Raw genomic sequence first — 25,850 nt, 5'->3', positions numbered from 1 at the left:
AGTTGGACCTGTACTTTAATGTGGGGTTGGGCCACCGTTTACCCTGATCACTGTCTTGACACGGCACAGACTCCATAAGGTGCTGGAAGGTGTCTCGAGGGATCATAATTCATTTAGTTATTAATATTTCAAACCTAAAGAGGCAGGCAGAGGATTGTTCCAGTTCATCCCAGACATGCTCATTTGGATTATGATCCAGGGATGTTCGTGGAAGATGTCTGATTTTCTGTCGTGCTCCTCAGTTCTGGCACAGTGGATTGGTGCATTATCGTCTGGATAGTAACCATCGTTGTCAGAATACACAAAGATCCCATAGTAAAAGCAAATCAAAGTGTGATAGCACGGTGGAAGCATGGTAAAGCATAGGGAAGCATTGTAAAGCACAGAGAGGTGTGGTAAAGCATAGGGAAGCATTGTAAAGCACAGAGAGGTCTGGTAAAGCATAGGGAAGCATTATAAAGCACAGAGAGGTCTGGTAAAGCATAGGGAAGCATTGTAAAGCACAGAGAGGTCTGGTAACGCATAGGGAAGCATTGTAAAGCACAGAGAGGTCTGGTAAAGCATAGGGAAGCATTGTAAAGCACATAGAGGTCTGGTAAAGCATAGGGAAGCATTGTAAAGCACAGAGAGGTCTGGTAAAGCATAGGGAAGCACTGTAAAGCACAGACAGACATGGTAAAGCATATTAATAAACATGGCAAACCAGAGTAAACTATAATAAATGCATGGAAAAAACATGAGAACACTGCATGAATACTGTGGTAAACTATACAGGCTATAGCAGTCCTTTGACTTTCCTGAGTAATGGAGGGACCCAGGGCATACCAGGAGAACATGCTCCACACCAGGGCAATGCTGAATGCAATGTGGGTAGACAGACAGACAGACAGACAGACAGGAGTGCTGGGTGCTGTGTGACCGCTGCCTGCTCTTCTCTCCTCAGCTGTGCCGCTTGCTGATTGCGAGGGGATGCAATGTGAACTACCTGAGCCAGAGTGGAGAGACGCCGCTGCACATCATGGTGAGGAGGAAGAGGTTTGGCGCCGCCATGGTCCTGCTGACCCACGGAGCGCAGAGCAACGCCAAGGGACAGAACGGAGACACCCCCCTGCACCTCGCCATGAAGGTAGAGGACAGAGATATGAGAACCCACGAGAGAGTACACCCACACAGAGTGACCCCACGAGAGAGTACACCCACACAGAGTGACCCCACGAGAGAGTACACCCACACAGAGTGACCCCACGAGAGAGTACACCCACACGGAGTGACCCCACGAGAGAGTACACCCACACAGAGTGACCCCACGAGAGAGTACGCCCACACAGTGACCCCACGAGAGAGTACGCCCACACAGTGACCCCACGAGAGAGTACGCCCACACAGAGTGACCCCACGAGAGAGTACGCCCACAGAGTGACCCCACGAGAGAGTACACCCACACAGAGTGACCCCACGAGAGAGTACGCCCACACAGAGTGACCCCACGAGAGAGTACGCCCACACAGAGTGACCCCCACGAGAGAGTACGCCTACACACAGTGACCCCACGAGAGAGTACGCCCACACAGTGACCCCACGAGAGAGTACGCCCACACAGTGTGACCCCCACGAGAGAGTACGCCCACACAGAGTGACCCCACGAGAGAGCACACCCACACAGTGACCCCACGAGAGAGCACTCTCTCACAGAGTGACCCCACGAGAGAGTACGCCCACACAGTGACCCCACGAGAGAGTACGCCCACACAGTGTGACCCCCACGAGAGAGTACACCCACACAGAGTGACCCCACGAGAGAGCACGCCCTCACAGAGTGACCCCACGAGAGAGCACTCTCTCACAGAGTGACCCCACGAGAGAGCACTCTCTCACAGAGTGACCCCATGAGAGAGTACGCCCACACAGTGACCCCACGAGAGAGTACGCCCACACAGTGTGACCCCCACGAGAGAGTACACCCACACAGAGTGACCCCACGAGAGAGCACACCCACACAGTGACCCCACGAGAGAGCACGCCCTCACACAGTGACCCCACGAGAGAGTACACCCACAGAGGGATGTGATGTTGATAAAATGTATTAGAGTACAAAGTATCTGTGGGAGTGGAGTGCAGTCATCAGATACCCGTCATAAATTGATCCAGAGTTCTGGGCACCTGCCTCTTTTATACCGTGAACGTTGTTTGTATCTCGTCTCCAGCTGCTGCCTGACACGATCACACTTCCTCTTCATCAGTTCTCTCCCTGCAGCCACAGAGCTGGCCTAGACTAGCTCTTACCTGCCGTCTTGCACGTACTTACATTTATTTGTATATTTTAGAACTTCCTGTGTTGACCGCATCCTTAAGTTCAAACAAAGTAGACAGACAGAAGTATGCTAACATAGCAACATAGAACATGTCAATCAATATTTCATCTCATGACGTTGCTATTAAAAAATCAGATGTTTAACTTTTCTCTCCTGTAAATTGAAATGAGTGTCTCTGATTAACTGGGTTTTTAATAAGAGTTGGTATCTTCAAATATCATTTCCTCTTAATGTCCCCTTACCTTTTTATGAAGCTTGCAGTCATTGAGTTTTTTTTTTTTACTGCAATTATTAAAATGTAGCGTGTTTTTAATTCATAAGTCTGTGCTGAGGTTAGTGGACTATGAGCTGCTCTTCAGTTCTGGTTGTCTGTCATAGACATATTAACTGTAGGGTTTTATTGTACAGTACAACCTCGCTAGAATGAACCTGTCTGGGTCCAAGCCTTTTGTTCGTTATGTCAAGGGGTTTGTTATAGTGAAAGGACAATCAGAATGAATGATAAACTGTTGGAGTAAGTTAATGAGATGATATTGTGAATACAAGTAGAATTTCATGTACCTGTTCGTCTCGTGTATGCAGTATTCTGCCTTTGCTTTATCCAATTCGTTAAAGAATTAAAACGCGGTACAAAAAGCAAAAATCCCAAATTGGAGCTGAACTTTTATTCAAAATCAATCTGACATGAATCAGCAGTGTGCAGCAGTGTGGGGTAGTGGTTAGGGCTCTGGACTCTTGACCGGAGGGTTGTGGGTTCAATCCCCAGTGGGGGACATTGCTGTTGTACCCTTGAGCAAGGTACTTTACCTAGATTGCTCCAGTAAAAACCCAACTGTATAAATGGGTAATTGTATGTAAAAATAATGTGATATCTGTATAATGTGAAATAATGTATAATGTGATATCTTGTAACAATTGTAAGTCGCCCTGGATAAGGGCGTCTGCTAAGAAATAAATAATAATAATAATAATAATCAAAGTGCACCAAATCTTAATCCAACATGCAAGAATCCCAAACTGAGTTTTTATTCATAATAGGTCAGCAGTGTGGAGTAGTGGTTAGGGCTCTGGACTCTTGACCGGAGGGTCGTGGGTTCAATCCCAAGTGGGGGACACTGCTGTTGTACCCTTGAGCAAGGTACTTTTCCTAGATTGCTCCAGTAAAAAAAACAAAAAAACAACTGTATAAATGGGTAATTGTATGTAAAAATAATGTGTAAAAAACAATGTAATTTTATGTTAAAATAATGTGATATCTTATAACAATTGTAAGTCGCCCTGGATAAGTGCGTCTGCTAAGAAATAAATAATAATAATAATAATAATAATAATAATAATAATAATAATAATAATAATAGTAATAATGATAATAATAATAATCAACCCGACATGAAAAGTTCATCAGATCCTCAAGTTTTGTTTTGTTGTTTTTGTTCCTTTCTTTAATCCGTTTTGCTTTGCCGCATGGTTGCTGAACAATCCAGAAAACAGAGTGCTTTTGACAACCTCTATTCACGACAATGACATGCCTACGTTACTACCTTTTTCAAATGATCAATATAGTTTCCAGATTTTTGCAACATAAAATGATTTTATTGCTTTTTATTAAGAAAAGAGTTGACTTCACTGCGGTGATGGCATCCCGTGCATACAGACCGGGATGTTGGCAGTGTGTGTTTATATTATCTTTTTTAAATTTGGGGTTCAGGGGCCAGGTTTGTTATAGCCGAAGGGTCGTTATAATTCGGCTTGCTACTTTTTGATTTTAATCGGTAAAGCTCGTTAAACGTCGAATTCCCCAAAATAATTGACTGAAATAAATTTATATAGGGTAAACGTCGGTAAAATCACTTGCTTTTTTTTCTTTTTCTTACCAAAAATAATAATTTAGAAATCATCTTGTCTGTGTAGTTTTTATACTTGCTGCCTGTCCCGTCTCCTTTCCGCTCTGAATGGCTAGGGGTCGCTGTCAGTCAAATGCATGCTATAAACATGTGTGTAATACACTTTATATGCTGTGTTTTCTATGGTTTATTTGAGACAATTTTTTAATTTGTGTAGGAACGTTAGCTTTACAAGGTATAGCTTCACTGTGACCAAACGTTATTTCAATTAGAATGTTAGTAACCATGGTTTTGTTGCATGTTGAATATGATTAAGGGGTTTCTCTAAATGAGATATTTTAAGCGTAAAGGTCGATTTCACCCATGCTCTGCTTTAACTGAAAAATAGAGATTGAAAAAAATGGTAAATTCTTTCAAAAATAAACGTCAATATTAATCATCGATTTGTCCAGAAAAATTAAAATCGAATAGTAGCAAACCTAGTTATAATGAAGGGCGTTATAGCGAGGGTGTACTAAGCATATAACGTGTGTGTATATATAATATATATATATATATAATATATATATGTGTGTATATATATATATATATATATATATATATATATATATATATATAAGCAACAGCGCCATCTAGTGATCAGCCACTATGGTCACTTTTCCTTTTGTTTTGCTGGCAGTACGCAAATTTGCCCTGGGTAGTGCACTGAGGTCTGTTTCCAGAAAAAAAAAGCATGATCCAATACTAGGGATGTGCTGATACTCTTAATTGCCTTGAAGATGTATTTACCGGCAGGTATTAATGTGTTTCAAAACAAGAAAAGCTGTCCTTCCTTACCTTTACAATTGAGTACCAATCAATGGTAATTAAGTTCTGCACTGAGTGTTTTAAAAGTGGATTGGAAGCGGATTTCTCTCATCAGGGGCGCTGACGTTTGTACTGCTGTAGCGAGGCTGTAAACTGAACGAATACTTCTGAAGGCAATTACAAGTGTGAGTATCAGCACACTCGTACCTAAAACCACCGCCGGCAGTCATGATGACGGTTACATTTTAAACAACATCAATATTAAAATGAAAGACAAACTATCGGAATAAACGCAAACGTTTTATTCAAGCACATCATATCAAACATCTGCACAGCCAAAACACTGTATTTAAATGAACAATTAAACATAAAAGGGTTTATTTTCTAACTTACCACATATAAAGCACTACTTCAAAAAAATGAAAAACTATAATAAAATAAACATTTCAAAAGAATCTAGGTAGATGTACGTACAAAACTGTAAAAACAAATGTATTTAATTTAAAACAAAAGTAACATATGTTTCTCTTGCGTGTCACTCGGTGCAGCACTGAATCCAGTTTGATCAGCAGCAGCCTGCTGCTTTGCAGTTTTCTGATCGAAATATTTCTGCCGAAGCGCTGTTGCTAGCTTCAAGATGAAATCTCTCCTACTGATGTTTTCCTCGGTGCATTCCTTGTACAAAACACTCGAAAGAATTGATGGCTGCCAGGTCCAGTAGAGATAACAACAGACTTGTATATAAAATATAATAGAATATTGTAGGTTATATTCAAAACATGTATTGTAAAAGGCAGTCAAAATGACTGCTCTTGCGGTTCTAGGGGGGATTATAACCTTTTATTTATTTTTGCGATCCTGCCTTTCAAATGCCGTCAGGGTATTACTATTTAATACATGTATTTAGGAAGTCAAGAACAGACAACCGCGATCTTCACATACGCAGAGTAGTTTACATTTTGGTGGTTCTAGTGTTAAGGAGAGTAAAAGCTGCGCATCTTTAGAAGTGATTTCATGTATCTTCCCTGCCGTGCTCCTCCATTCACCATGCGAGTCTCAGAGGTGCAGTTAGAAAGAAGAAAATGTACATTTCAGCCGTTTTCAAAAGTGTGTTGATGTGAAGATGGAGAGAAATAAATTGAACATTACATTAAGCTAATCATCAATAATGCTAAAGAAACTAGTTCTTAAATATTAGAAAGGGGAAAAGGGGGCACATTTCTCGGAGTGGAAACATCTTATGCTTCACAATCTCTTAAATATTTTGAACCGTGGCAATGTAAAGACCGGTGTGTATGTCTGGTACCTCGTCAGTCTCTCTTATGCCCAGTGCATCTCTCTCCCAGTTGGATCACATGGAGCTGATCAAGGCTCTCATCGTGTTCGGAGCAGACGTGGAGATCCCCAATGACTTCGGGGAGACCCCCGGCCTGATCGCAGCTCGAACCAGCAAAGGTATGTCCACCTCTTCAAGGCCTGTCGCCAGTCAGAAACAGCCTTTAACCACTGAGCTCCTCAAACCCACTGCCTTCCACACTTCAGCTCAGCGCTTTCTTTATCTAACCACTGAGCTCCTCAAACCCACTGCCTTCCACACTTCAGCTCAGCACTTTCTTTATCTAACCACTGAGCTCCTCAAACCCACTGTCTTCCACATTGCAGCCCAGCGCTTTCTTTATCTAACCACTGAGCTACTCAAACCCACTGCCTTCCACACTGCAGCCCAGCGCTTTCTTTATCTAACCACTGAGCTCCTCAAACCCACTGCCTTCCACATTGCAGCCCAGCGCTTTCTTTATCTAACCACTGAGCTACTCAAACCCACTGCCTTCCACACTGCAGCCCAGCGCTTTCTTTATCTAACCACTGAGCTCCTCAAACCCACTGCCTTCCACACTGCAGAAACACTCCATTTTGTATTGGTGATTTGTAATGTTTCAATTTCAAACTATAAATGGTTACATAGACGGTTAACTATTAGACCCCACTCGCTGAGTTTATTCACTTTGTGCCCGCAGGGCCAGCCATCTGTAATCACATTCAGTGAATGGGAAATGAATGTGATTTATTGACAATATAAATCTAACAAAAGTTTTACGTTCTGATTGTTTTCATTCATGTCATTACCACCATCACATGTTATGATACATATTTTCCCTTCACCTGTGTCTTTTTTATATGTATCGTGACTTTAATATGTTGTAAAGTCCTTACAATATACAATACAAAGTATCAATATTATTTCAGGCTTCAGAAAGTCAATATCTATAGTTTTTAAATATTATAATTCAGTTGTGTAAAATAAAACAGTTGCCTCTAATCTTCCTTCTCTCTTCAGTAAGAAGTGATTTGTATTGCCCACATCTAATACACTAATGAAACTGTCCTCCAACAGCTTGACTGAGTCTCAATTAACACAAATTCATTTAATCACACAGTGAAAGTGTCAAAGCATATGTAAACTGTATTTTAATAACTATCTTGTTCAATATTGGTCGAAAGTGTTTTTGGAATATAATTGCTTTGCTTTTGACACCACTGATACTAACTAATATATATATATATATATATATATATATATATATATATATATATATATATATATATATATAAAGTACTATGGATATTTACAGTGACTTGTGTACTGAATCATAGCAGCTGATCAGTTAATAATACTGACAGCAGCATCAGACCTGTACGTCCCTCTCCGCTACAGAGCTTGCTCTTCAGTTGAATGGTAAGTCTTTGAGCTGTGTGGTTTTGCAGTTCGCATCCAGCCCTTGCCTTCCCATTCAGTTTAATGGGCTGAGATGCCGATTCGTGACACTGCTAACTGCATGTTGTTTGGGAGTGCATGCTGTGTGTGTGTTTTAACATGCTTGTTTTGTGGGGTTTGAGGTTCGAACAGGAAGGTGTTGCTGAGCCTGCTGTATAGCGTAGGTGCTGAGCGCTGTCACCCTCCTGCCCCCGACACCCCCACACGACTCCCCTCTCCTCCGCAGAGACCGCCGCCTCCACATCTAGGTAACGACTACCCTCCCTCCCTCCCTCCCTCCCTCCCTCTCCTCTGGGAGTCTGCTCTGCTCCTCTCCTCTGACAGCTCTCTGTGCTCCTCTCCTCCTGATTCTCTGTTTCTGTTTTGTGATTTTCACAAGCAGCACTTCATGTCTCATTAGTCCAGAGCAGCGACGGAAATAAGACTCCTATTGCATAGCAGTTTCACCTGTTCCAGGTTTTATTATAAGCTTGGTTAGCCACAGTGTGTATGGCTCAGGCATGTCTAATTAAACTTGTAGTAAAACCAGGAATGGATCAAACTACTATGCAATGGGAGTCTTATTTCCATCCCAGCAGAATGTGCAGTAAAAAAAAAAAATTTGCTTACTACTGTATTTGACGGCGCATTATTTAATGATGAGACAGTTTTGACGAAAAGCATTGCAGCATTTCCCCGCTTGACCGAAATATAACCGCTCCTGAAAGCACACTGTTATCCCCTTTCAAAACAAAGGAGCATCTCAAAACGATTCATTTTTTTCATTAAAGTACAACATGTTCCCAGTGGTATCTTGTAATTTATTGGTTATTATTTATTTATTTATTTATTTATTTATTTATTTATTTATTTATTAGCAGATGCCCTTATCCAAGTGTTACAGTACAAGTAATACAATAAGAGCAAGATAAATACAATGACTTTGGTTTTTATTTTAGTGTACTAACCTAGCATTGGATGTTTTTGCATGGAAATGTTCATTGGCATGAGTTTAATCAGTCAATTAATCAAAGCTTTGTTTAATATCGTGCCCTTTGCAACAAGTTGCCACAGAGCTCGTCACGTGGACAAAACATGTGTTTACATTTTCTTGAAATCTATGAATGGAATTGTGAGTCTGCATGTGGAGGTAGCGTTGTATGAAGTATATAAATACATACCGAACTGGGGGTGAGGCATTTTTTGCTAATTTTACTGCAATACCTAAACCCCTTGTGATGCCAGTTTTATAGTATAGCACATTTCCGCTAGTTCTAGTAGTATTTTTTTATTTTTTATTTCTTAGCAGATGCCCTTATCCAGGCGACTTACAGCTGTTACAAGATATCACATTATTTTTACATACAATTACATTATTTGAAGAGGAGATGGTAATCTGTTCAGCTGTACAGATATTTAGTGAACACTGGATTTGGTTTGGTTTAATAGCAGTTGTTTGTCTTTCCTCGTGGATAACATTTTGGTAGCACTGCTCTTGAGTGACGGTTTAAACCCTTTTCCATATATCGTACTATGCTCTTCTTCCTATCCTTACTAAACAATGAAATGTTCTTGTATACAAGGTTTGCTGTGTCTGATGAATCACTCAGTAATAAATAACAGATATGTTTTGAGCTGATGTGACTTCATCTTTAAAACGTCATGGAACCTCACTTGGTTAAAGCCAATATGAATAACTCCTACGGGACTAGATTACTACACATGTTTGTGATTGGCTGCAGCTGCCTCCGGTAAGGCGGGTGTAAGATTGACATTGTATATCTGCGCTCTGACCCCTCTTGGTCATGCGGTTCACGAGAGTATATTAAAAGTGATCAGAGTAAATAGTTCAGAAGAATATATCAAAAGTGATCATACTTCGCAAAGCCTATGAAAGCTGGTGTACACTTGACAGGTTTTGTTGTTTCAGTGAGTCGCCTCAAAACGAATATGTTCCTCCTAAAAGCTGAATGAGTTCTAATGATATTTCTGCTCGCTTCTGAAACATTAACGCAGTAAGACTGGGAGTCTTAAGAAATACTAAAATAAACTAAAGTTCAGTGACAAATGATTCGGCTTGATGTTTTTTTCAGTCTTTTTAAAAAGAAGACCAGCTTGAAAAAGACATCTGTTTTGAAGCCTTTGCCATTTAATTAGTTTTTCTTAATTCAGCGCTAGTGAGTGTTTCAATAGTTTTGGATGAATATAAAGTCTTCGCTTTCTTGCTATGGGCAGAGGGAAGCTCTTCTATGCATTCACAGTCTTCCTAGCTCAGGAATGTAAAGGTAATGCCTGCTGCCCCAGCCCCTGTGTTTCTCATTTCCTCTCAGGGTTCGATGACCTCATCCATGTTGCTGCGGCCCTGGGCGCCCTGACGAAAGGGGTGGTGGAAGTGGACGGCGTCCAAGCAGCCAACAGGAAGTAAGATTGCTAATTAAGAGAGAGTTTGTATTTAAGTGTAGTGTACGAGGAGCAGGGGTGGAAATAAGTTTCAGTTTGTGATCAGAAAAAGACACGCAGCTGTTAGAATTTAAGCTGCATTCATTTCCCAATCAATGTATTTTCTGATGAAAGCAATTCCAGGTTTAATTTCTCCTTACTGCTTCTAACTGCTCTGCACTTTTAAATCGATGCACTTCTCACACAATGTCGCTCCCACACTGTCCTCGCTCCCACTCTCCCTGAATAAATCTAGACAATTTTGCTTTTTACTTTGCTCTAATCATGCAGTGAGCTCATGCAACTCTTCCCATGGTTATATATCTGTTAATTAAATGTACAAAATAGTTCAGCGAGTTCACATCTCACACATGGTTCAGTGAGTTCAGATATCACACACATGGTTCAGCGAGTTCAGATCTCACACACGGTTCTCCATTAATGGTTCCACGTTGCTGTGTCTGCAGTGACTGACTTGTGGCTCCTGTGTTGCAGGTTTGACCGCTTGCTGTGTCTGGACGGAGGGGGAATCAAGGGCCTCGTTCTCATCCAGCTGCTTATTGCCCTCGAGAAGGCGGCTGGGCGGCCAATCAGAGATCTCTTTGACTGGGTCTCGGGCACCAGCACTGGCGGGATCCTGGCCCTGGCTGTTGTACATGGTGAGGGTGTGGGGTGACTCTGTGTGTCTGGCCCTGTCGTACATGGGGAGGGTGTGGGGTGACTCTGTGTGTCTGGCCCTGTCGTACATGGGGAGGGTGTGGGGTGACTCTGTGTGTCTGGCCCTGTCGTACATGGTGAGGGTGTGGGGTGACTCTGTGTGTCTGGCCCTGTCGTACATGGGGAGGGTGTGGGGTGACTCTGTGTGTCTGGCCCTGTCGTACATGGGGAGGGTGTGGGGTGACTCTGTGTGTCTGGCCCTGTCGTACATGGTGAGGGTGTGGGGTGACTCTGTGTGTCTAGCCCTGTCGTACATGGGGACGATGTGGGGTGACTCTGTGTTTCTAAGGCAAGTCGATGGAGTATTAACTATGTAACACTCTATTGGGTCCTGACAGAAACACTCACTCTGGTTTCTGTGTTCCCAAGGCAAGTCGATGGAGTACCTGCGCTGCCTGTATTTCCGGATGAAAGACGAGGTGTTTAAAGGGTCCCGTCCGTACGAGTCGGCCCCCCTGGAAGAGTTCCTCAAGAGAGAGTTCGGGGAGAACACCAAGATGACCGACGTCCGATACCCAAAGTGAGCCTCGCTAACACCTCGGGACAGTTCGACCCCTTCACCCCTCCCACCCTTCTTACCACATCCAGCTCATGTTAAAGGATTGCTAACCAAGGCTTTAAAATGCATGTTCTTATTTGGTTGAATCGTGTTATCACTGGTCCATTCATTGTGATTGTATCCGTACTGTGGTACTTTGCACCGGCTTCTTTTGCATTTTAGAATTGATTATAAGATGTTGCTTTTAACTTATAAACCAAGTTATTTGCAGGAATTGTTGACCTCTTACAATCCAAGTCGTACTCTAAGATCACAGCATGTGGGGCTGTTGGTTTTTCCGAGAGTGGTGAATAAAGATGGTGCGGGAAGGAGGCAGGGCCTTCTCTTGAAAAGCCCCAGTATTGTGGAATGCTCTACCATCTTCAGTCAAACAAGCAGGGAATCTTTATATTTTTAAAATATAACCCATTTAAAACCCATTTGATAAAATGGCGCCTTTACCATCATTTTATCACTGACTATATATCATTTTAGACTGACTTTTGAACAGTTTTCTTGGAATTATCTTTGCCTTGTAAATGTTGTATTATATTGTAAAGTGTTGTAAAGTTCCTTGTGATGAAAGGCTCTATATAAATGTAAATAAATAAATACAAATATGGTGCAGCTACACCTTTTGGACAGGAAGTGATGAGGTACCAGGAAGCAATGGAAATCTCCATATCCAGAATTCGACTAGACCAGTGGTAGTCAATTCAGGCCCTCGTGATCCATCTCAGTCCTGGTTTTTACTCCAAGCAGGTTCTAGTAGTTCGTTGAAGCTGTTAAGAGGCAGTTAACTAATTTAGGACCTGGCTGGAATAAAGACAAGGTCTGGAATAGATCTTGAGGGCCTGAGTTGAGTACCACTGGACTAGACTGTGTCTGTGGCTTCCAATGACATTGTGTTTTACAGTCCCCAATCATTCTCAGTGGTTCTTATTACAGTTATTTACACGCAGTGTTTTTATTTGTAGTTTTGTATCAGTCTGTGTTGCTTTGACTGAGTTCAGGAGCTGCTCTTCAGTTCCAGTTGCCTGCCATTGATATCTGTCACCTAGGCTAGACTAGAGTCTTTTTTATAGAAGTAAGCCAGTGTAATAAAAATACACTGGCTGATCTAGCCTATATTACAGCTGTCTGTGGCAGGCAACTAGTTAATAAATTAATAATGATGAAAAAAAAAAAAAATATGCGAGTAGTTTCAATAAAAATGATTGGAAACATCATAGTTGGGGACAGTAGAACACCCCTATGAATATGAATATGATATGAATGGGTTTGCTCTATCTGTTGTTGTTCCGGCTGTGTTTCAGGGTGATGGTGACGGGTACACTGGCAGACAGGCACCCCGCAGAGCTGCACCTCTTCAGGAACTACGACCCCCCTGAGACCGGCCAGGACCCCCCCTACAAGAGGAGCGCCGACTTCCAGCCCCTCACCAAACCTCAGGGTATCTTCCCCCCCCTCCCCTTTTCCCGTCCCCTACACGACACATGTCTAGCTAGGTCCCCTTTCTGCAGCAACTATGGCAGGTGAATCAGTCACATGATGTACACCCTATTGCCGTAGTGTGCTATTGACAGTGCTATAGCAGGTAAATTGATTCCATGGTGTGCTATTGACAGTGCTATAGCAGGTGAATCAGTGCCATGGTGTGCTATTGACAGTGCTATAGCAGCTGAATCAGTCCCATGCTGTCCTATTGACAGTGCTATAGCAGGTGAATCAGTCCCATGGTGTGCTATAGCAGGTGAATCAGTCCCATGGTGGCCTTACTCCCTATTGACAGTGTTATGACCAGTGTTTGGTGCTGATTTATTTTGTGTTCAGTAATGTTTTGTATGTGAGGACGTGTCTGAGGCCTGCGGGGTGGTGTTGTGTTTGTATTGATTGGTTTGGTGTGTGAGGACGTGTCTGAGGCCTGCAGGGGGGTGATGTTGTGTTGGTATTGATTGGTTTGGTGTGTGAGGACGTGTCTGAGGCCTGCAGTGGGGGGGGGTGTTGTGTTTGTATTGATTGGTTTGGTGTGTGAGGACGTGTCTGAGGCCTGCAGGGGGGGGTGATGTTGTGTTTGTATTGATTGGTTTGGTGGGGTGATGTTGTGTTTGTATTGATTGGTTTGGTGTGTGAGGACATGTCTGAGGCCTGCGGGGTGATGTTGTGTTTGTATTGATTGGTTTGGTGTGTGAGGACGTGTCTGAGGCCTGCGGGGTGGTGATGTTGTGTTTGTATTGATTGGTTTGTTGTGTGAGGACGTGTCTGAGGCCTGCGGGGTGGTGATGTTGTGTTTGTATTGATTGGTTTGGTGTGTGAGGACGTGTCTGAGGCCTGCGGGGTGGTGTTGTGTTTGTATTGATTGGTTTGGTGTGTGAGGACGTGTCTGAGGCCTGCAGGGTGGTGGTGTTGTGTTTGTATTGATTGGTTTGGTGTGTGAGGACGTGTCTGAGGCCTGCAGGGTGGTGGTGTTGTGGTTGTATTGATTGGTTTGGTGTGTGAGGACGTGTCTGAGGCCTGCAGGGGGGGGTGATGTTGTGTTTGTATTGATTGGTTTGGTGTGTGAGGACGTGTCTGAGGCCTGCAGGGGGGTGTTGTGTTTGTATTGATTGGTTTGGTGTTTGGTGTGTGAGGACATGTCTGAGGCTTGCAGTGGGGTGATGTTGTGTTGTTATTGATTGGTTTGGTGTGTGAGGACGTGTCTGAGGCCTGCAGGGGGGGGTGATGTTGTGTTTGTATTGATTGGTTTGGTGTGTGAGGACGTGTCTGAGGCCTGCAGGGTGGTGATGTTGTGTTTGTATTGATTGGTTTGGTGTGTGAGGACGTGTCTGAGGCCTGCAGTGGGGGGTGATGTTGTGTTTGTATTGATTGGTTTGGTGTGTGAGGACGTGTCTGAGGCCTGCAGGGGGGGGTGATGTTGTGTTTGTATTGATTGGTTTGGTGTGTGAGGACGTGTCTGAGGCCTGCGGGGTGGTGTTGTGTTTGTATTGATTGTTTGGTGTGTGAGGACGTGTCTGAGGCTTGCAGTGGGGTGATGTTGTGTTTGTATTGATTGGTTTGGTGTGTGAGGATGTGTCTGAGGCCTGCAGGGGGGGGTGATGTTGTGTTTGTATTGATTGGTTTGGTGTGTGAGGACGTGTCTGAGGCCTGCAGTGGGGGGGTGTGTTCTGTTGTTATTGATTGGTTTGGTGTGTGAGGACGTGTCTGTTGTATTGTTTCAGAGAACGAGGAGGTTATCTTTATGAGGTACACGCACAGAGCTACCCAAGCGTAGGAAAGTGAGCGATGAAGGTTTGTTTCAGGTCCAGTCTGTCACTACAGCTCACCGCTGTCCACTCCTAACCAAAAGAGCACGTCCATTAACACATTTGTGGTATCTGGAATGTTAATCAAGAAGCACACCTTTATTGAGACTAGAAAACAACATTTATGTCAAATATAGAAATTACTTGAATGAAGTAAATGTGTACTGGAATCCCTTAAGGCTATGTAGAAATACTAAATGAAAATTAAAACATATAAACCATTAATTAACCTAGATAAACTTCAAACTTGATTACAAATAACAACCCTGTACAGGATAGATAGATAGATATTTTTGTGTGTTTTAATAAACTTTAAAATAAGTGAACATGCACAAAGTAGAACATCAAATTATTTAAGACGAACACGAAAATGCTACACCACTGTGCAGCGCCTGTATGCAGGTCTAGGACACTGTGCAACGCCTGTATGCAGGTCTAGTACATTGTGCAGCGCCTGTATGCAGGTCTAGTACATTGTGCAACGCCTGTATGCAGGTCTAGGACACTGTGCAACGCCTGTATGCAGGTCTAGGACACTGTGCAGCACCTGTATGCAGGTCTAGGACACTGTGCAGCGCCTGTATGCAGGTCTAGTACATTGTGCAGCGCCTGTATGCAGGTCTAGGACAGACTTTTATGTCAAGCATCCTAAATGCATTTTATTTATTTTTCTACCTAGTGGACGTTCCTCAGTTGTCTTCTTTTAAAGTTCATGTTTGTGGTGGAAACTTTTAAAAACCAGAGCTAGCACAAATGTGTTGCTGAATTGTTCACGACGGCATCAGGGTGTGAGGAAACACCAGCGGTGTCTGCATGTTCCACACACCAGCACTGGTGCAGCACAGTGGTGTTGGAAAGCAAAGGGCATACTGGGGGGGGCCTTAAAGGCAGGGGTGGAGAAGGGTGATGGTCACAGAGACTGGAATTGAGAGAGCACTGGACAGAAATAACTTGTGTTGCCAAAAGTTTAAGAACAAGTTTTCAGTTCATGTTTAAGTGAAGCTTATACATGTACTCTCAATTTTCAAAGCATTATTTAAGTTGCGGGAATGTTTTTAAATTCCTATGTATGGCTGAGAGTTAATAGTGTTTATTAGATCAGGGGTTCCCAAACTGGGGGCCGCGGGGTGGTTTCAGGGGGCCGCAGCACATACACATATTCTCTCCCACATGACCCTGACGAAGCAGGGCTCCCCAGACCGGCGATCAGTTCATTTACACAAGCGCTGCTGTGAGGTGCTTGGGGTTATTTCAAATGTAATATTGACATCAGCTAGTGCCTGCACTGACAGTATGTACCATTAGACAACAAGAGGGAGTGATTGCAAGGAGATCACAAAAGGCAATTGTATTAATGCACTTTATAATTATAACTTCACATTTTTTATTTAAATTAATAAAGGTAGTATTTCGGTCAATGTGTGTTTGTTTTTTTTTGGTAGAAGTTCATGATATATTATCTTCATAACCCCTACATAAATGAATTCAACCATACTGTTCCCGCTTACCCTTACATGCAGGTTTATGTTGCATTTACAGCCAGGCAATGTACAGCTTAGCACAAAAATTATTTCTCAAACGCTGAGAAATGACACTTAACACAGTGAAATCAACAAACAGCCCCTCTCACTAAAGAGATCCCAACCTAAATGAACAGCCTCTCTCACTAAAGAGATCCCAATCTAAATGAACAGCCTCTCTCACTAAAGAGATCCCAATCTAAATGAGCAGCCTCTCTCACTAAAGAGATCCCAATCTAAATGAACAGCCTCTCTCACTAAAGAGATCCCAATCTAAATGAACAGCCTCTCTCACTAAAGAGATCCCAATCTAAATGAACAGCCTCTCTCACTAAAGAGATCCCAATCTAAATGAGCAGCCTCTCTCACTAAAGAGATCCCAACCTAAATGAACAGCCTCTCTCACTAAAGAGATCCCAATCTAAATGAACAGCCTCTCTCACTAAAGAGATCCCAATCTAAATGAACAGCCCCTCTCACTAAAGAGATCCCAATCTAAATGAGCAGCCTCTCTCACTAAAGAGATCCCAACCTAAATGAACAGCCTCTCTCACTAAAGAGATCCCAATCTAAATGAACAGCCTCTCTCACTAAAGAGATCCCAATCTAAATGAGCAGCCTCTCTCACTAAAGAGATCCCAATCTAAATGAACAGCCTCTCTCACTAAAGAGATCCCAATCTAAATGAACAGCCCCTCTCACTAAAGAGATCCCAATCTAAATGAACACCGATTTTGATTCCATTATTCCAATATTTTAGGCAAAGTTTTCAGGTCTTGAAAGCTAGTGTTTGTATATCGTAGTTGGTCTAATAAACGGTATCAAGTCTTCAAATCTGTTTTACTGCGTTATTTTATAAGTCTGTACCTGAGCTGGGATTGCGTATGGGACCAGCGCAGTGCAGGAGTTATATTGTGTAACTCAGCTGGGATTGTGTATGGGACCAGTGCAGTGCAGTAGTTATATTGTGTAACTGAGCTGGGATTGCGTATGGGACCAGCGCAGTGCAGTAGTGTTCTGCGATACCTGATTTAGGCTACCTCGATACGATACCCTGCATAAGATCACGATATTCGATATTATCACGATTCTTTGAATTTTATGTCCATTATATGTTAAATGGCTGTCAAATAAAAATGTTCGCAAGTACAAAGTGTGGTAGAGGCTAAAACTCACTTAATGCTACAGCATGGTGGAATGCTTGCTTTTTAATTTTATTTTCTGTTGAAACAAGTTCTCTTTTTATATAAGAAATACAGAAAATAGTGTAATCAAAGTCATTGCCACCGACTATTAAATACAACTGTAAAGAGAGCTTAGTATAAGAGACATTATTTTCTGTATATATTGTGTTTCAATATATATATATATATATGAGAGAGAGAATCATTACTTCAAATTAATTTTATAAAATAAGTTGAGCTGATGAAAAAAGCATTTCTGGCAAAGAACTTCTGATACTGTAGTACTGAAAACACTGATAACTATTAGAACATAATATTATGTTTCATCTTATTCAAGCCAAACGTCTCCTTCAAAACAACGTTGCAGTGCACTATAAACATAGGAAATGTTACGCAATTTTATTCAGACCATCATGCGAGCGTGGATGTTAATTTTGCTAAGAAAATAAATTAGACAAAAGACTTTTACAACTATAGATTAGAGCACATCGTTTACCTGCTGAATCGCGTATGCACGCCTTGAACTATATATGGGGGGGGGGACGGGGGGGGGGGGACTATGCAGCCTATGTACTGTGTACTGTATGTTTTTGTGCTGAACTTGCAACAATCAGACGTCCGTTTCCAGCATGAAAGCTAATTGTTTTACACACACAAAAAAATGTTTTACGACAAAATCCAAGGAATATATAAAGTGTTAACAATTTTTAACATGGAGTCGTTTTAATGACACGTCTGCAAAATATATTTTTGCATCTTGGTGAACTAACGAACGGCATTTTGATCCGCTTTTAGAGCGTTCCTATGTTCTCTTTACACAGTGCTTTTTTTATATAGTATTGTAGTATTTCAACTTCTTACACACACACACACACACACACACACACATATATAAATACTAATTGGGTGCATTATTTACATTTTTAAGGCGAGATGTAATTCACAGAATCTCAATAATATGTAAAACAAAATAACTACAGTAAAAGTAGAACTATTTTCACTGTAACTAACTTACATGCTGTCGCTTCACTTCAACAAAGAGATTGGGGTGGCGATCTGATAGCTTAAATAAATTGGTGGTGTTTCCTCCCTTGTTTTTTACTTCTTTCAAACACCTCCTACATTTTGGATGTCCACCTTCAACTGGATTGCCGCTTTCATTTAATGGATAACCAAAATAGTTCCACACTACAGTGGAATTGGCTTTAGAAACCAGCTGTTCTCCCGCGTCCGCCATGTTGATACTTGGGCAGTACTGTAATTAAATTTTCCGAGAACGCGCAGCGCAGGAAAGTTAGTTTCTTCCGGTATATGCAAAAAAGTTCATATCGTTTTTAAAGCACACAATTAAAGTGTTGTTTTGAAGTCTCAAAAAAAAAATAGCCAGACAAAAAACACGATATATCACCAAAAAAAAGACGGGATCGAAAAAAAACGATATATCGATTTTTTTTTTTTAACCCGATATTAGGTATCATATAATTTTTGTATCATGATATTTCGATATACCGAAATACCGCAGAACACTACAGTGCAGGAGTTAGATTGTGTAACTGAGTTGGGATTGTGTATGGGACCAGCGCAGTGCAGGAGTTATATTGTATAACTGAGCTGGGATTGCGTATGGGACCAGTGCAGTGCAGGAGTTATATTGTGTTCCATTCTGAAGTGTCTGTGCGTCTCATTTCCAGACCAGCTGGTGTGGAGAGCAGCTCGCTGTAGTGGGGCTGCGCCTTCTTATTTTCGACCAATGGGACGCTTCCTGGACGGGGGTCTGCTGGCCAACAACCCCACGTTGGACGCCATGACAGAAATCCACGAGTACAACAGGGCTCTGAAACACAAGGTTGGTGTTACAGCCAGTCTAGCATTAAATACACGAGCAAGGCTCTGAAACACAAGGTTGGTACTGCAGCCAGTCTAGCATTAAATACACGAGTAAGGCTCTGAAACACAAGGTTGGTACTGCAGCCAGTCTAGCATTAAATCCTTATACTGGGCACTACATTAAATAAAGCCTTATGAATATGTTCATAAAGTGTTTAATACTCTCTGAAACCTGATTCCCCATGTTGACTGCCTCAAATTATTTCCTTATAATAATTCAATTATAAGTGTGCTGCTTCTGCAGTTTTTTGGCTAATATGTCAAAGCTATTAAGTTAAGGTCTTTTTTGCCACATTTTTTTTTTTTAAATGGACAAACGCACCTGGAAAAGTTACTAAGCTTCTACGTAGTCTTAATTTGCTTCTAACTTTTCCTTTAAAAAAAGAAAAGTATGAGAATGTATCCCAGTGTGCGAGAAGCCACTGTGGACTTGTGGAGAAGTCAGGGGAAGGAAAATACAATGTAGGGGGACTTTAAGAGCTTTAAATGATATCAAATGTAATGTTTGTACCAGAAGGAACAGTACCAGTATTTGATATCTATTTGTTTAATGTGTGTTCATTTTCACACTACAGAACGCTACCTACTCTGTTTTAATTCAGATCAGGCTGCAGGAGAAATGAGATGTCTTTGAAACAGGCTACAATAGGAAAGTTAATTATAAAGCTAAAGCCCATAATCTGTAATGATATTGTTCTTTAAATACAGCCCAATTAGATATTTTTTTTATTATTTATGTATTTATGCTTTGATCTTTTCTGTGGAACACAACAGTCCATATACAGCATGGTTATACAAGACTACGTTCTTTGTATTGTTTGTTTAAATTGGTTCAGATTAGTTTACTGCAGTTGTTTCTCTTGCTAACCTGCTTGGGTTAAATGAAACTGGGTCTCAAATGAATCAGCTCAGTAACACCCCCCCCTCCCCCCAGGGTCGGGGGTCCGAGGCTCCTCGTCTGGGGGTGGTGGTCTCTCTGGGCACGGGGAAGCCCCCTCAGGTGGCTGTGAACTCCGTCGATGTCTTCCGGCCCTCCAACCCCTTCGAACTCGCCAAGACCTTCGTGGGAGCCAAGGAACTGGGCCGCATGCTGGTGGACTGTGTGAGTATTGGACCGGGTCAGCAGACACATTGCAGGAGGGGAAGCTATTTTATTACGAGGTCCTTTAAACAACCCTCATAATGATAATCCCCCGTCTTTACAATTGATCTAATGGTGATACCTCCATTGAATCTGAATCATTGCAAGAAGACATTCTGAAGATTCTGTGTAAAGGGCTGCCTTATCAAGGGGCAGCCCTGCAACAGGTTTGCTCTTAATATTTAAACAGTGTTTCAGATCTGCCACTGGTTGAGATGAATTGAGCAGACTCCACAGCAGGTGTGCGGACACTTTACAGTTTTATATAGGTATTTAGAGAGCCGCTTATCCGAGTGTGATGAAACTTGCCAAGGACGTTCTCTGATACCTTGGTCTCAGTCTGTCTGCTGCCAGTGGAAACCCGTATGAAACACCTCTGAAACCCGTCCCGGTGGTAGTGCTGTGGGAACAGATTTCTCCTGCATCTGTTAGAGGATGTTCTGTATGGCTGTGTGGTGTTCTGGGATCTAACTTCTCTCTCGCTCTCTGCAGTGCACAGACTCGGATGGGAGAGCAGTTGATCGAGCGAGGGCCTGGTGTGAAATGACAGATATCTCCTACTTCAGGTAAAAAGACAGACCAGTCGGTAGCGAGTGAAAGACACACAGACTGCAAATATAATTTCCTTCAAGTAGTGGAACGTCTGGCCCACGCAGACTGAGCTATTTTTCCACTTTAGAAACTTGCGCATATCCTGGCAAGGTGGTAAATCAGTGCAGGCAAAACATGTTTTGATACGTGTTTCTCATTTCTATCAAGTGTGTAATTTCAAGAGGACACAGGCATGTTTTCTTTTGCCTTCAAATACATGTAAAGAAAAATTTGGATATTTGTCCCAGCGCTAATATTTAATAATTGCACATTCTACTAAGGCACTGCTGTACTTTCTATTTCATGACTTAGTGGCTCTAGTGTGTAACTGCACAGATAGCTCTGGTTTAGTCTGCAGCCATCTGGTTGCTTGTTCCTGACGCCCTGTTGCTTGTTCCTGACGCTCTGTTGCTTGTTCCTGATGCTCTGATGCTTGTTCCTGACGCTCTGTTGCTTGTTCCTGACGCTCTGATGCTTGTTCCTGACGCTCTGTTGCTTGTTCCTGACGCTCTGATGCTTGTTCCTGACGCTCTGTTGCTTGTTCCTGACGCTCTGTTGCTTGTTCCTGACGCTCTGATGCTTGTTCCTGACGCTCTGATGCTTGTTCCTGACGCTCTGATGCTTGTTCCTGACGCTCTGATGCTTGTTCCTGACGCTCTGATGCTTGTTCCTGACGCTCTGTTGCTTGTTCCTGACGCTCTGTTGCTTGTTCCTGACGCCCTGTTGCTTGTTCCTGACGCTCTGATGCTTGTTCCTGACGCTCTGTTGCTTGTTCCTGACGCTCTGTTGCTTGTTCCTGACGCTCTGTTGCTTGTTCCTGACGCTCTGTTGCTTGTTCCTGACGCTCTGTTGCTTGTTCCTGACGCTCTGTTGCTTGTTCCTGACGCTCTGTTGCTTGTTCCTGACGCTCTGATGCTTGTTCCTGACGCTCTGATGCTTGTTCCTGACGCTCTGTTGCTTGTTCCTGACGCTCTGATGCTTGTTCCTGACGCTCTGATGCTTGTTCCTGACGCTCTGTTGCTTGTTCCTGACGCTCTGATGCTTGTTCCTGACGCTCTGTTGCTTGTTCCTGACGCTCTGTTGCTTGTTCCTGACGCTCTGTTGCTTGTTCCTGACGCTCTGTTGCTTGTTCCCAGGCTGAGCCCCCAGTTCTCGTCTGAGGTGCTGCTGGATGAAATTGAAGACGCTATCCTCGTGAACATGCTCTGGGAGACGCAGATCTACGTGTATGAGCAGCGGGAGCAGATTCAGCACCTGGCTCGCTGGCTTCTCGACGCAAACTGCAGTGGATCAGCTCCTCTGTAACATGCTTCTGGAACCAGAGAGTTGTTCAAGACCACCCAGCACTGCTGTGCAGGGTGCTGGGGTCCGATCATAAAGCTTGCTTTACGAGGCTGTTTCAAATAGAATACGTTACAAAAAGTCAAATGCAGTTCTGGTGGTTTTAAAGTATTTCGCCTTTTAAATTAACCTAGGAAGTGCAAGTGTAACAGACTACCTGAAAGTATAGCCTGTGAACCGATTCTTTAACCCCAGTGCGTTGCCGGGTCCTGAAAATACATGATTGCTAGAATGTGTATTTCTTTCAAAACTGCACAAAACTGTATAGCAAAGTGCGTGAGCGGAGCTTGAACACCTTTACAAAATGCTAATGTTGTATTCAAACCAAAACTGACTATTGTGGCTGCTGCATTATAAGGAGAGATGAGACAATAAACGTGCACCCACGCCTGTAAAGGTTTACCCTAGACAAACTCAGAACACAGTGTAATTCCTGTACTGGGAGTTCCAGCAGTTGCTGGTAACCTGCTGACCAGCAGCATGAGAATTGCTCCACACATTAAACAGTTTCTTAATGGTTACTTAGGATGTCGGAAACCCCAGGATGCAGCAATATTCTATGAAGTGTTGACATCACTTCCTCCTCCTCAGACCTGTTGACATCACTTCCTCCTCCTCAGACCTGTTGCCAAGGACGACGGTTCTAAACCAGATGGGCCTTGAGTAGATGTGCCCAGCCTTTTCCTGTCTCTCATGTGAAGGTTAAATAAAGCTTCACTCGCAGGTTGTTGTGATAAACACTCAACAGTGCTGACATTGGCAATACTAGAAGACACGTAATAAATTCAGTGCCAAACGTTTCGATCAGAAGTCTTTCTCAGTGTCTTTGAGACAGTGTTACAGTAAAGTGACCTACATTTCTTTCTTGAAGCAGCATTCCCACTTCTTGGACCAGCCTGGCCAGTTAAACAGCCCAACTCCCAGCTCTATCTAGTATTGACCAGAGCATGTTGTTGCTGGAGCTTCCAGTGCAGTTCTGTACATGCGTGTTCACTCTGTGGCTGTCCAGGAAAGGGTGTGACTGATACATGCTTCCCAGGGATTCATTTATAGGAAGGGTGCCTTTTATCCATTTCGTTGCTATGGCGAGAGGTCTTGTCATTTTACCTAATACGTCAAGATGACGAGGGAGGGAGCAGTTCAGTCTCCATGCCCCAGCCTGCCCTGGACTGGAGGGAGCACCCTTTCTCTTAGGGGACTGAGGGAGGGAGGGAGCAGTTCATTCTCCATGCCTCAGCCTGCCCTGGACTGGAGGGAGCCCCCTTTCTCTTAGATGGGGTAACAGGGTAGTTCCACTGTGCCCAGTCTAAAATTAGGTGAATATTGTGTTTTTTGTTTGGGATTGCTGTCTTTAATCGACTAAAAACCTGACTTGAAGATTTTTTTTCTTTTTACTGGTTCTGTTTCTATGAAGATAATGGAAGATTTGCACTGTTTAAAACTGCCTTCATTTAGCATAGCAAAGAGCAGGTCCTTGTCTATACCGGCCTTTAACCACAAGATGGCGCTGTTTCTTCATAACAAATACATAAAATAAACACAGTGCAATACAGTGCTATATTGTTTGCTCTTGTTTTCAGTTTGTACAGGTTTTTATTGGAAAATTCACAGGTTTATCAGAAGTTATGATTTCAGTTTTCACAATTTCTTTTCACCCAAAATCTGGCAGAAGCATTAGAAAATACCTGTTTATACCAAGAAAATGACGCTTAAAAGTTTAAGCAGAATGTTTGCATTAGGGGTTAATGTGTATTAATAAATCCCCAGCAGCTGACTATTTAGAAACTGTACAAAAACTGCAAAAAATAACATTTACAAACTTTCCTGTTGGATGGATGGATATCTGTGTGTGTGTGTGTGTGTGTGTGTGTGTGTGTGTATCTCAAATATGATCTATTAAATTACTAAATTCTTACATTGATATCGATTATATATATATATATATATATATATATATATATATATATATATATATATATATATATATATATATATATATATATATATATGCACTGTATTATTATTTACAAATCAAACATAATGAAGTTATTGTACTTACATGCTGAAGTTTATGTTGTTGCTGTTTTGAAGTGAAGTCAATTAAAAGTATTGTTTAGAAAAGCAGCGTGTTGTGTTTCAGTGTTTTTATTCTTGCCCAGGGTGATGTTTCCTGCTCTCTGGGTTACGCTTCTTTGTCACTCCTCTGTTAATCCTCCAGCATCTTGTCTGTAATGATCTGTAATGGTAATAGAGACTGACACTGTTTATACTGGCTAAAGGGAAAAGGGAGCTACAAAGGGATTGGACTGATCAATACACATTGCTGCTAATCCTTATCAGCACAGCACAGAGCAGCGTCATCACCAGATCTATCCAGAGCCCCGTCTGTACTGGTATTCGGGTTGTGTGGATACTGGTGTTTTCAGAGTAATTGCCCTTCATTAATTTGAAGTTGTTTGATGTTAATGAAATGGAATAAAACGTGTTCATTACTCAACACAAAACAATGCAGCGCCCTGATCTATACCAATCTGACATTTAATTATTTAATATAGAACCTGCTGTGATCAAACTAACTACAATCCATTTCGATTTGCCAAGTGATTATTTGTCTTACCTTTCTTTTATACTTTGGATATGAAATCATTTTTATTTAACTTTCTTAGAAATGCGTAATTTCTGAAGAGAGTTGTGGGATTGTAGTCCTGTGCAAGGTGTAATCTCTGATTAAACTCGACAAAGAACTACAAATCCCAGTTTCCACTGTGGTAGCTTGAGATAGGTTTAAGGAAAGGTAAGGTTTACATGATTAATCGGTTGAAGTTGCTAGTTTTGCAGCATGTTTTCACATAGTCTGCAGTACAGCAGTAACAACAGCGCCCCGCTGTGTTATTTCATAGCGAGCATGCAATGTGTTATTTCATAGTGAGCATGCAATGTGTTATTTCATAGCGAGCATGCAATGTGTTATTTCATAGCGAGCGTGCAATGTGTTATTTCATAATGAGCATGCAATGTGTTATTTCATAGTGAGCATGCAATGGGTTATATCATAGTGAGCATGCAATGTGTTATTTCATAGTGAGCATGCAATGTGTTATTTCATAGTGAACGTGCAATGTGTTATTTCATAGCGAGCGTGCAATGTGTTATTTCATAATGAGCATGCAATGTGTTATTTCATAGTGAGCATGCAATGGGTTATATCATAGTGAGCATGCAATGTGTTATTTCATAGTGAGCATGCAATGTGTTATTTCATAGTGAGCATGCAATGTGTTATTTCATAGTGAATTTCATAGTGAACGTGCAATGTGTTATTTCATAGCGAGCATGCAATGTGTTATTTCATAGTGAATTTCATAGTGAACGTGCAATGTGTTATTTCATAGCGAGCATGCAATGTGTTATTTCATAGCGAGCATGCAATGTGTTATTTCATAGCGAGCATGCAATGTGTTATTTCATAGCG

General features: G+C 42.2%; 1 protein-coding gene across 2 annotated transcripts in view; it reads left to right on the top strand.

Annotated features, from left to right (window-relative positions):
* LOC117965683 (85/88 kDa calcium-independent phospholipase A2-like) overlaps positions 1-24,502 on the top strand; it is a 31,863-nt gene extending 7,361 nt beyond the window's left edge. The window contains exons 7-17 of one of the 2 annotated variants that reach the window (XM_059016440.1): positions 944-1,126; positions 6,310-6,418; positions 7,862-7,987; positions 10,049-10,139; positions 10,653-10,816; positions 11,244-11,394; positions 12,729-12,865; positions 19,110-19,264; positions 20,240-20,407; positions 20,939-21,012; positions 22,174-24,502. In XM_059016440.1, coding sequence (XP_058872423.1) covers positions 944-1,126; positions 6,310-6,418; positions 7,862-7,987; positions 10,049-10,139; positions 10,653-10,816; positions 11,244-11,394; positions 12,729-12,865; positions 19,110-19,264; positions 20,240-20,407; positions 20,939-21,012; positions 22,174-22,342 — 1,527 coding nt within the window. In that variant the 3' untranslated portion in view covers positions 22,343-24,502. The remainder of the gene's footprint in view (positions 1-943; positions 1,127-6,309; positions 6,419-7,861; positions 7,988-10,048; positions 10,140-10,652; positions 10,817-11,243; positions 11,395-12,728; positions 12,866-19,109; positions 19,265-20,239; positions 20,408-20,938; positions 21,013-22,173) is intronic. The other variant, XM_059016441.1, reaches the window with a different exon arrangement.
* The last annotated feature ends 1,348 nt before the right edge of the window (positions 24,503-25,850 follow it).

This window comes from Acipenser ruthenus, chromosome 53 (assembly GCF_902713425.1).
Source record: "Acipenser ruthenus chromosome 53, fAciRut3.2 maternal haplotype, whole genome shotgun sequence".
Lineage (NCBI taxonomy): Eukaryota > Metazoa > Chordata > Actinopteri > Acipenseriformes > Acipenseridae > Acipenser > Acipenser ruthenus.
The sequence above is the reverse complement of the archived record's forward strand: the minus strand, read 5'-3'. Positions and strand labels throughout refer to the sequence as shown.